General features: G+C 36.6%; 1 protein-coding gene across 1 annotated transcript; it reads left to right on the forward strand.

Annotated features, from left to right (window-relative positions):
• Positions 1–3,216: 3,216 nt before the first annotated feature.
• On the forward strand, positions 3,217–12,646 carry LOC134790233 (uncharacterized). The gene is made up of 5 exons (XM_063761067.1): positions 3,217–3,746; positions 4,165–4,443; positions 4,534–4,683; positions 6,225–6,351; positions 11,538–12,646. Exons 1-5 carry the CDS (start codon positions 3,232–3,234, stop codon positions 11,664–11,666), a joined length of 1,200 nt encoding a protein of 399 aa, XP_063617137.1. The 5' UTR covers positions 3,217–3,231; the 3' UTR covers positions 11,667–12,646.
• Positions 12,647–13,036: the final 390 nt, after the last annotated feature.

A 13,036-nucleotide genomic window follows, 5' to 3' on the forward strand; every position in this document is an offset into this window, starting at 1 on the left:
ACACTGGCACCGTCCCACCTCCAACGGACTACTGTAAAAGCGGGCGGACCGGCGGAAAGCGCCGAAATTCTAAAACGTAACAAATATAAGAGCCTCGGTAGAGAGTACCATTTTGTACCATTTGGAGTTGAAACTCTAGGTCCATGGGGCCCCAGCGCGCATAAGTTGTTCGCAGAAATCGCGAAGCATCTGGTTGACGTAACTGGTGACCGAAGAGCTGGCGGCTACCTCGCACAACGTATCAGCATTGCGATACAGCGAGGAAATGCCGCCAGCATCCTTGGTACAATGCTTGAAGGGCCTATTTTAGATTTAAGTTAGTTATTAATTTCGTTTAGTAGTACCACTGTATATATATTGTACGTTAGATTTATTACGTAAAGTATTATAACTTTGTCGTTGTAACATCGTGTGTGTGTTCGCAAACGAGGAATTCAATTAAGTTAAACTGATAAAGTAATAAAGTGAAAGTCGAGATAGTTAGGTACCTTAATGAAAATAGATAGGTATATTAAATTATTTTTAGATACAAGATATGCAAGACTAGCCGCATAACGCTGTTGGTCTAACTCTATTCACCGTGAAATAAAAATAATGAAAATTAAGTTGCAAGAAGGGTAGGTAGGTTAGTTAGCTATAGTCTTTTGAGAGTCTTAAAGAATGAACAAAAATATACACCAATATATTTGCACCCCTATTTTTGTTATACCTACTTAGTAGTTTTCATAAACCCGTATATTTTTTTACGAATATTATAAATTGCAATTTATCCACTTTGCCTACTGAGGCGATATTAATTCTCACGTCAAAATTAATCAGTTTGGGACGGGACGTGCCCAAGAAATGGAAGCACATGCATGCAATACCTACACTCGAAAAATATTACCCTCCCTTCCATCATTCGGGTAAAATTTAAATACATAGGTATATCGTTAGAGTCAGACCGAGAAAAGTCTGCAGCAATTTCGATAGCCCACGCAGTGCAAATGTCATTTTAAACGTCAAACTTCTATGAAATAATGACGTATAAATAACACTTGCACTGCGGGGGCTATCAAAATCGCTGCAGACTTTCCTTGGTCTAACTCTAAACAGTCACATGTATGAAAACAGCGGTACCGAAGCCTGTTGCTAATAGCCATTAAAAAAAAGACTTACCAATAACACAGCGGATTATTAAATATCCAATTTTCACACTATGCAAACACCAGACACTCACAACATTGAATAGCAAATTTATTTTAATTCGGGCTTTGACGTGCGTCTATAAGGCCGGGCCGCGAGCGACTGATGGATGGAGTTGGATATATACAATTACTTAGTTAACTCTATTTTACTATGCAACTATACTGTGTTTAGACTTATGCAATTTAAGCTTAATTGTAATTACTACTATTACTACTGACTGTCTGAGTTTCGTAAATTATTTGCAGGTTGCAATGGTCGCTCAAAAATATCTGGTCTAGTTACGAATGTTGGCGTTACAGCTGGGCTTGAAACCACATTCTTGTTTTTACAAATTTTAAGGTTTTTTCCTTTGAGATCGACTCACGCTTGACCTCTCTTATGTCTTCTTTCCTGTAATCTATGGATAATGAACTATTTCTGTTGTAATATTTTTCTTAAATAAATTCAAAATTATCTACCTTAAATTATAGAAAAATCGACTCTACCAAAATACGGCCAAGGGACTTAATATTAGTACCATTTCGTACCTTGTCACAGTGACAATGGTATGAGATCCCTACTAATAGTGACTTTCATATCACTATGTCCGTGTGTGTATATCACTGTGACAAGGTAAGAAATGATACTTACGTTACGGAAATTATTGTACCTACGGTCCGTCCCCGTGCAAACTTCTTTGCACAGAAGGTCCACTCTATTTCTCCACCCGATTGTACATCAGAACAGAACTACCTAAATGCCTACTTCTGCTGCGGGCTGTACCTAATGCCGGCTACACACGTAACGTAGTGATTAATCTGTGCAGTCCGATTTGCGCAGTTTTATCTACCGTGTGTATGACAAATCGTTACGATAATCGACGACGATTTGTCATACACACGGTAGATAAAACTGCGCAAATCGGACTGCACAGATTAATCGCTACGATTTATAGTTAACGTGTGTAGCCGGGGTAATTATGCAAGCTAAATAACTTTTTAATTTTACTATAATTACCACAAATAATAGTAAAAGTTTGTATTTTTTATGTTTGGACAGTTTAGTTCTTCCATCACGCGTCCGCAACAATGTAAGTAGCACGTGGACGAGGACATACCGTTATCTGAGTCTGACACGAAATACTTAAACAAAGCCTTTGTGCATGAGCAAATATTGAAATTAGTGTAATTCGTCACTGTATCAAACTGTCTGGCAAACCAATTTATTATCAGTAGAACAATGCGGCTGAAAAATATAGACTCGAAAGGACAATTTTCCATATAAATATTCAATTTCGCGCCTTTTTCTACTGACAAAGTTGGCTTGCCAGAGTTACTTAATATTAATGCTATTTGTATGAAAACTTTACATTACTAAAGATCGGCAAAAAATGTGGAGGTGGAGATAATCCGAGCGTTTTTTGTATTTATAATACACTACCTAAGGTACCTACCTTATTTATTTTACTTGCTTATTTTATGTGTTGGCATTTATTTTTCAATGACATGAGGTTCTTTAGTTCCAAATGTTCCAATAGGAAATAATGTGCTTGGTAGAGATGATTATTAAGTACATACATACCTAGCATAAAAAATCATTTCCATCGGTTTCAGTCATCCAGTCCATCGGTTGTAACTTTTATTATAAGCCACTAATTAATTAATTTGATTGTGTAACAATAGTATTTAACTAACTATTATAACTCAATTAAGATTAAAATCAAAAACGAAAAATTAAGAAAGCTAGCAAAAATATTGAATATCCTATGTATAAAATTGTAAGTTTTTCAAACATCGTTAATATTCCCGCCAGAAAAGCTGCCAGTTCGAACGGAAATGTAAGTTTAGTCAACCACCTTTTTTATAAAACGTATTAAATTAGTATTGTGTTTATATCAAATCGGTGTCGTCCATTGCCCCATTGAAAATATTTATTTTCAATTATTTCGTCGATGGAACCTTTTATAAAATGTCTAAAAGTAGGTTTTTAAACAGTATTCAATTAGCGGCGTTCCTGTCCGCCGCTTGTCAAAGCATTCAACTTTTTTCACTCATTTGTTTTTAAATGTGGAAACCCATCGTTTTGGACGTTGAGTGCATCGTTTGTAATAAAACGTTGCAAAAAATCAACCACGATCCGCGTGAGATATCAAGAGAAATGGGGAAAATTACTAATCGCCGGTCAAGGACTCCAAATTGGTCGCTTCAGGAAAAACAACATTTGCTTGAATTAATTAGAGAACGAAAAGAAGTCGTCGTAACGAAGAGTAACAATGGACCTAATTATTCAGAAGAAAAGGATGTGGCTTGGAATGCGATACTTCGCGAGCTTGCTATTAAGTTTGGAGATAAGTTTATAGGCAGTTCTACAAAGAAAGTTAAGACACAGTGGCAAAACATGAAAAGAATCGCCCGCGAAGAAATCGCATTAAATGGACCTGAATTACACAAGTACACGAAGCTGTCTTTGGAAGTGTGTGAAATTCTAGAATTATTGAAAGATGGTGTATTGAAAAATGTGAGTGAGCATGATAGTACACTTACCACTGATGTGGAAATAAAGGCTGAACGCATTGAGGAGTAAGTACATACCTAGCAATTGTTAACTATCTTTAGGAGTTAATACCACTGAGGGTTTTATTCTATACCTACCTACTTATGTTCTTAATTGTTTATTAAATAGTTTCACAGGTAACATAACTTTTCTTAATATATAGGTACCCTATCTCTACATTAACAATTAAAGTAGACTGAAGGAGAGATAGGTGACCTACTTAAATTTAGTAATCACCACTGAACTACAACACTAGCTTAAAATTATTTATGTCTACACATCAACTTAATGAGATTTTTTTTTATCACCACATAAACAAAGGAAGAATGTAAAATGACATTTTGGATATAAACTTAGGTTGAACTTTTTAGTAAAAAAAGTTCATAAAACCCACATCATGATTCATACCTGTAACATTAATTAACTATTTACTTTCAATTTCAGGGAAAATATTCAACCAGAATGCATTAATTTTACCAACAGCTCTACCGATATGGATGTTCAAGTGGTCAATGAAAACAACTTAAATTCCTTAAATCAATTTGATGTGACCGGTTCCTCTAGCTCAGATAACAATGATCTCAATGAACTGGTAATAGATGAATCCAGAATTTGTAATGAAACTAATGAAGAAAAACTGATTGAAGTAAAACACACAGCCTCTATGACTGACATATCAATGCAAGACTTAACATTTCTTAATCTCAATAAAGAATATTTCAAGTAAGAATCATATTGGAAATAATTCTGTTTATAAATAAACAATTTCCAGTTCTTAAGATAATTTTATATTTAATTTGTTTATTCTTTCAGATACACAGAGGAGGAAAAAGCTCTTAAGATAGAGTCACTGAAAGAAGAAAGACAGGTGGTCAGAGCAATGAGAGAGACGGCAGAACTGAATAAAATTACTGCTGAGCAAAGATTAAAACATGTTTTGTGGGTCAAGAAGCAAGAAATGTCGTAAGTCATTAATTTTGTACTGATACTTTGGAATTTGTATATTGGCGCGTCAATTACTTATCTGTGTCAAGTGAAGTGAAGTATGTTAAATGTGAAGCATTCAAATAAAGTTTATAAATTGTTTTGTATGATTATTAATATAAAAATTTGCTATTAGTTTCATTTATTACATTAATTATTAGGGTTTTTGTTTCTTAAAGTAATTTTTGTCCATTCGCTGCATTCGCGAAACGTGTTCGTGCAACATTCGTTGTCTATGGTATGGACTCTATGATCAAATATAATTGTCAGTCAAGCTGTCATTTTTGCACACTTCCACTTGCACTTGTAGCCTAAGAATACTGAAAAAGCGTTTATATTTTGCATTTTTTCGATTTATATTTTGTAATTAATCATGAGCTTCGTTGCTAAAACCAGAACTTCACTTTTGCCAGCCATCTTAAGAGTAAGGTAAGTTTTTTATGCCGGTGTCGGGTGCCGGGGTGCGTAAGCTGCCGCAGGTTACGCAATCGTCCATCAACATAATTAAAACATATCCATTTTGTACCAATATTATCGATTATAGCCCTAATTTACAATAGATAGTTCTCGAAATCGAGCGAACTCTTTTATACAAGTTGATTACGATGATATCATTTATTTGTTTGTCATCTTTGTCAGCTATAAAAATAACCTCAGTACTTCGTCGTTGCCACTGAAAGGTCAGTTGAGTCAAAGTTGTTGTTTATTTCTGTCAGTGCACCCACTGCAGCCCCAGATTTATCAAATCAATCATACTTGCTAGTGTCGGTAAACAGTAAACACTTTCTAGGAAGCCAATCAATCAGTCTTGCCAATTTGGACTCCATTCAATTGACAGTGTTTTTGTTGGCATACGCAGTTAGAAGTTTACGACTAACACAGGTGTGTGCCAAATAGTGTTAATGAATTATTTATTTCTTTAATTTTGCCGCTGATCATTATTGATAATAATTTACAAATACAGAGATTTAATCTATTGATTCTTAAACAAAAGAACAGAACATTTTTCTTTATCTAGTAGGCTGTGCATGATGAAATTAGTGTTAATTTTTATGCAATCAAACACATTATGAACAAGAGATTGTATTTTGTTACATTTGCTACTATATTAGAAAATATACTTTTCTAAGCGCCACTTGCACCATTTCACTCACCCGGGGTTAATCGGTTAATCCTGGAGTTACCACGGTTACCAGTACAATTTGAGAGGGGGTTAATGGGTTAACCCCGGGTTAGTGGGATGGTGCAAGTGATGCTAAGAGAATTTTTAATAGGCTCAATCTGCACCCTTGGAAGACAGGACTTTTATTTGGCTAGTCAACTCTCATGCCTTGCATTCATAAATAAAAAAAACTTATTTGTGGCCAGTAAGTTCCTAAACTCAAACTTATACATTTATTTAGCAAGCAGGCCTCTTTTACACACCAAGATATATAATTAATTACACAAATAAAGCATCATTCTCATAAAAACAATTTAGTCGCCAATAAAATTCATATATAACCATTTCTGTATTCCAGAATGTACTCTGGAGAACCCGGATCTGGTGCCGGCAAGGGTGGCGGTGGCGGTGGTGCCATCCGTGAAGCCGGCGGTGCCTTCGGCAAGATGGAGGCTGCTCGGGAGGATCAATACTTCTACAAGAAGGTAGTTATCTAGTTTCTTTCAGTTAAACGTTTTTGTTGTAAGTGTTTTACATTGTATATTTCATCTGTACAGATTAGACGTGCGCGCCGCCGCGGCGCGCCGCCGCCATAAGGAGTCAGCGCGCCGCCGCCGCCGCCGGTAGTTTAAAATTCGCGCCGAATGTTTTTTTATAAGACAGTATTATGCAGCGTTAAAATATGTAATAGGTTATAGTCCGATAAGAAATAGTTGAAAATTATTGCGGGCGTGACTTCCGACGTAACTCTCACATTTTTGACGTAGAATACTAACTTAAAGATGACAATAATTTAGTACGGAAAGTTTCTGGTTATATAATTTAATTTCTACTATTTTATGTCGCACCAACACCATACTAAGTATTTCTTATGTGGCAGTATGATTTACATAAAAATGTGTTGTATGTATGGGTAAAACGGGTAAAACACATTTATAAAGTATAATGTATAATGTCCAGTGTTTTAACCGTTATCGATTACACGGCACTTTTGCTAAGTCCAGTATGTTGGACATTGCCAAGTATGCGAAGAGTAATATTATCAAATCTGGTAGTTTTTATGGTAAATAAATTAAACAGAGGGATGTTAGGTGTTCCAAAACGTTTTAAAAAGTCATTACTTGTCGTATTATACTGTGTAGCTTTCAAATAGAGCTCGACGGCTAATCCTATTGTCTATTGTTAAGTAAAACCGCTCGTGCCACGTGCCACAACCACCTGCATAAAAAATACGTACTTCGGTTATACTGAGTGCCGGCGAGTCAAACGCTACAGAACCAGTCTAAAATATGTCATCGAGATGCGTAACAAAGGCGCGTTATCGGAGAGCGCACCTACTCTGGTTTTTTGAGCGTTGGACTAGCTCGCGCTCAGGTGCCAAATAGAATAATTAAGACCCTTTTTTGCAGGTAAGTAGCACGTGCGGTTTATAATAAATTGCGGTAATTATTCTATATTAATTTAAAAAAACATGATTTTGACAAAAAAAAACCTTATGCACATAAAGTGCTGTATGTATACTCGGCAACGTCCAAAGTACTGGACGTCTTTTCATTTTGCGGCGTATCTCTTTATTTACACCGAACCTGGCAACAATCTGACAACCTTTTTTCGAAACTAATATAAATATATTTTTTCATGTTTTTTCTACAATAAACGACCACATAATAAGATAATAACACCAAAAAAATTATACTAACACAGTTTTTTGTGATATTTTTTCCTTGTCGATTTAAGGGTTAAGCGTGGCTTTTCATTATACGTCTTAGACGTGCGCGCCGGTCGAAAAAAATCGGGCGGCGGCGCGCCACGAAAAAATCCACGGCGGCGGCGTAACGCCGGCGGCGTGGGATTTTTCAACTTTTCAATATTAATTAAGGGGTTGTGCACAAATCACGCGAGGTGTTTTCGGCTAATTTTTGACCCCCCTCCCCCTTGGTGATATTTGGTGAGGTTTTTGGCTACCCCCCCTCCCCCACATAACTTCACGTAAAGTTTTTCTATCCGACTGGTTAAGGCTACGCCAAATTTTCGTAAAATAGACTCGCTATTTTAAAGTGCGGAGTGAGGATTTATGTTTAACGAAACCGAGAAAAAGAAATCTACTCATGTGGTAGGTATTTTTTCTTAGTTTCGTTCACTGTAGAAAAATACACGTGAGGTCTCCTTATACCACCCCTCCCCCAACGTGATCTGTCGTGATTTTTTCGTGACTCCACCCCCCCTATCGAACCTCGCTTTATTTGTGCACAAACCCTAAGACGTATAATGAAAAGCCACGCTTAACCCTTAAATCGACAAGGAAAAAATATCACAAAAAACTGTGTTAGTATAATTTTTTTGGTGTTATTATCTTATTATGTGGTCGTTTATTGTAGAAAAAATATATTTATAATAGTTTCGAAAAAAGGTTGTCAGGTTGTTGCCAGGTTCGGTGTAAATAAAAAGATACGCCGCATAATGAAAAGACGTTCAGTACTTTGGACGTTGCCGAGTATACATACAGCACTTTATGTGCATAAGGTTTTTTTTTGTCAAAATCATGTTTTTTTAAATGAATATAGAATAATTACCGCAATTTATTATAAACCGCACGTGCTACTTACCTGCAAAAAAGGGTCTTAATTATTCTATTTGGCACCTGAGCGCGGGCTAGTCCAACGCTCAAAAAACTAGAGTAGGCACCTCTCCAGCGCACGCTCTCCGATAACGCGCCTTTGTTACGCATCTCGATGACACATTTTAGACTGGTTCTGTAGCGTTTGACTCGCCGGCACTCAGTATAACCGAAGTACGTATTTTTTATGCAGGTGGTTGTGGCACGTGGCACGAGCGGTTTTACTTAACAATAGACAATAGGATTAGCCGTCGAGCTCTATTTGAAAGCTACACAGTATAATACGACAAGTAATGACTTTTTAAAACGTTTTGAAACACCTAACATCCCTCTATTTAATTTATTTACCATAAAAACTACCAGAACATTTGATAATATTACTCTTCGCATACTTGGCAATGTCCAACATACTGGACTTAGCAAAAGTGCCGTGTAATCGACAACGGTTAAATTAAAACACTGGACATTATACATTATACTTTATAAATGTGTTTTACCCGTTTTACCCATACATACAACACATTTTTATGTAAATCATACTGCCACATAAGGGGTCATCCATTAATTACGTCACACGTTTAGGGGGAGGGAGGGGGTCAAGAAAATGTGACATACTGTGACATGGGGGAGGGGGGAGACACAAACTTTGTGACGTCACTTTAACTTCATCAGTAACCGAAATTTTTTTTTAATTATTTTATTCGCTGTACATTTAAATAACAAGTTTTTAAAACGATAATCGTTTTTATTCTTTTAATTTTCTTTTCTAAGCACTTTTGGGTTATAAAATTACTAATATTTATATCGTCAAAAATATTTTGATTAAATATTAATAATACTTAGGTACTTACTTAATTCGATTTGGCGATTTCGTAGAAAAAATGTGACGTCACACTAGGGGGGAGGGGTTTTGCCAAATGTGACCAAATGTGACAAGGGGGGGGGGGGAGGGGTCAAAAAACCTAGAAATTCGTGTGACGTAATTAATGGATGACCCCTAAGAAATACTTAGTATGGTGTTGGTGCGACATAAAATAGTAGAAATTAAATTATATAACCAGAAACTTTCCGTACTAAATTATTGTCATCTTTAAGTTAGTATTCTACGTCAAAAATGTGAGAGTTACGTCGGAAGTCACGCCCGCAATAATTTTCAACTATTTCTTATCGGACTATAACCTATTACATATTTTAACGCTGCATAATACTGTCTTATAAAAAAATATACGGCGCGAATTTTAAACTACCGGCGGCGGCGGCGGCGCGCTGACTCCTTATGGCGGCGGCGCGCACGTCTAATACGTCTTAGGGTTTGTGCACAAATAAAGCGAGGTTCGATAGGGGGGGTGGAGTCACGAAAATATCACGACAGATCACGTTGGGGGAGGGGTGGTATAAGGAGACCTCACGTGTATTTTTCTACAGTGAACGAAACTAAGAAAAAATACCTACCACATGAGTAGATTTCTTTTTCTCGGTTTCGTTAAACATAAATCCTCACTCCGCACTTTAAAATAGCGAGTCTATTTTACGAAAATTTGGCGTAGCCTTAACCAGTCGGATAGAAAAACTTTACGTGAAGTTATGTGGGGGAGGGGGGGTAGCCAAAAACCTCACCAAATATCACCAAGGGGGAGGGGGGTCAAAAATTAGCCGAAAACACCTCGCGTGATTTGTGCACAACCCCTTAATATTGAAAAGTTGAAAAATCCCACGCCGCCGCCGTGGATTTTTTCGTGGCGCGCCGCCGCCAGATTTTTTTCGACCGGCGCGCACGTCTAGTACAGATATTATGGTCGTTCTTGTCTATGTGACAGTATGATAAAATGGTGTCCGACACGTTCTATCTCACGGTGTTAAAAAGATACAGTTATTTTATCACATGAATAAAACCATCCATAATACGCCGGCTGGTCAAGAAAAACCTAACATTACTGTCATAACAAAACTTCCGTGAGACGCGGAAATATGAAATATATTAAGAATGGGTCACTCACGTATTTTAAGTCGTAGTTTAAGCACAGAATAAATAATAGTACTTTCGTACAGAAAGGAAACTTCCTACAAAACCGAAGTTTGACAGCGGTTCAGGGTCGAATCATGCTATCCCTTTCTAATATATGGCACTATCCCTTTCGGCTATTTAGGGTTGTCAAAATTCAAGTGATTATCTTATCTGTGGTCGTGCACGCAAAAGGAAGTCAAGTGGTGCCAACCCTAATAATTGCTCGGAGCAATGCTGAGCCGAGCGGAGCCGAGTTTGGCCGAAGTCAGGAGTTTCGCACCCCTGGTTTAAGTAAGTTTTTTAGCGTTTCTCGACTTAAAATACGTGAGTGACCCGTTTTTAATATATTTAATATTACTGTCATAGTAGTCACTACTGTCAACAGTAGGTTTATGGTGGACCAAATGATAATACAAATATCAGTTTTTATCAATGCAATTGAAATTGAAAGAAACAATCATTGCTATTAACAAAACTGTCAAATCAATAGAGAGATATTTGGTATGATGAAACAATATAAATATGTACTTTTTTAGACTTGGAAAATGTCTATAATTCAAAAACAATTTGTGTATGCTCCTCTCCATGATCACATAGGAGTGTCGTCTTGTCAATAAATTATTATTATTATACAATTATAGGCGAGCAGCTATTTAGCTGATGAGCCTATGTCACATAGTGCCAGTACTACATAAGGAAAAGAAAGGAATATTGGTTATATCAGATAAAACATAAATGTGTAGTACAAAGGTGAAGTGCGAGCGAGTTGGAGGGTCTGTCATCTTGTGGCCTGAATCGGAAACATATGTGCATATGTACATTGCCAAAGCAAGTGCTAGCATCTACCGTTCTCGTCGGTACGTTTCCTTGTGCATATTAGATTCTGCCATCTTGTGGGCTACATTGGAAAAATAAACGACACGTTTACGCCTCGCACCAAAAATCAGACGGCTCCTATGCTGCCCCCTATAGTTCATGCATGGGGCCTATAACTACTAGATAAATTACAAAATATTCTCTCAACTAATTTTACAATTACTTATTTCCAGCAACAGGAACAACTCGCCAACCTGAAAGGGCACTTGAGCAAGGAGATTGCGTTCCACCAGGAGCAGATCAAGCGCCACGAAGATGCCATCCGCCGTCACAAGGAGCAGATGGCTGAGGTGAAAGAATAAATCTGTGGTGAGGCGTCTCAGAAGGCAGACAACTCTTAGAGACATGACTAGTACTAACAACTCTTGGGAAAGATTACTGGCTTACCTGTATACAGATGTAGTGCATAATAGGGTATTCTCCTACTAGTCAAATCAGTTTCTTTTTTATAACTGTCAAAACGATTTGCTAATATGGAATTTATATGAAACATAACATAGTCACGTCACTGACAACACAACTCGCCTACTTTTTATATTTCTATCCGATTTATTAAATAAATATTGTTTAAAAATAACTGCTATCTATGTTTTCCTAATAATCTGGTGCTTTATTTCATGCATGGTGTGAAATAATTTATTTAAAATACAGTCAAATACCCTATTGTTTTCCGTCGTATTTTCTCGAAAACGTTCGTATTTGTAATGCTACTTCAGTCAACCTCAGTACTGAGACTGACTGAAATAGCAAGACACGTTCGTACGTTTCCGTGAAAAAACATTGGAAAAGAATTATGCACTACATCTATCTGTACGTGACTGATGTCATGCTATGTGTAAAACTGTAGACTACTGATTTATAATTACTCACTAATTACTATATTAACTGCAATGCATGCGAAATATAATCAATTGTGATTTCTGTTTCTATGTTACCCTTTTGCATCACTGTTGGTGGATTTTCTTTTATGGTACAAAACAAAAGGTTAGCATGAACAGAAATAAATATGTATGCATTTAGCATTTTATACATACTTTTTAAATAGTGTTTATCAATTTCAAATTTTAATAATAATAGTTGAATGCTAGTCATTATAAATCAGTGGTTACTATAGATCTAGGTTACAACTCATGTCTTAGACCTTTGGACATTATAATGTAATGTTGCAATATCTAAAAGGTTATATAATTATGTTTAAGGATGTTACTTATTTTTTGCTTTTATTTTGTTTAGCAGTAGTTTGTATGGAAGGATAACGCTATTACATAATTCTTAAATCTGCTATTGTGGTTTTATTGTTAGTAATAATTATTGAAAACTGCAATGTCAGGAAATATATGACCAAAAAGTAATTAATGTTAGGGTGTGGCGATATTGCGTCTCTCGCTATCCAAGGAAAATGAAAGACTCCATCACGAATATTCGCCGAATATGGCCGAATCATGCCGAATCCCTGCATGGCTGTCTGCCTGCACGATTACTTTGATTACAGTGCCATCTATTGAGCAGTAGAAGAACTTCGACGAACCGTGCTAAACGTTAGTCAACATTCAAAGTTGGTCGCGCTATCATGTGCCTTACTAGTCATCCTGGTAGCCACAAGATGGCGTTTAATAAACCTTCGTTTTATCGTACAATGAAGACAGATGGCGCTCTTATTAGCTCAAAAAGA

Source organism: Cydia splendana, chromosome 4 (assembly GCF_910591565.1).
Source record: "Cydia splendana chromosome 4, ilCydSple1.2, whole genome shotgun sequence".
Lineage (NCBI taxonomy): Eukaryota > Metazoa > Arthropoda > Insecta > Lepidoptera > Tortricidae > Cydia > Cydia splendana.

Coding starts and splice junctions, on each gene's coding strand:
- LOC134790233 (XM_063761067.1), top strand. CDS start 3,232: ATGTGGAAACCCATCGTTTTGGACGTTGAGTGCATCGTTTGTAATAAA. Junction 3,747..4,164: donor AAGGCTGAACGCATTGAGGA/GTAAGTACATAC, acceptor TTTCAATTTCAG/GGAAAATATTCAACCAGAAT. Junction 4,444..4,533: donor CTCAATAAAGAATATTTCAA/GTAAGAATCATA, acceptor TTATTCTTTCAG/ATACACAGAGGAGGAAAAAG.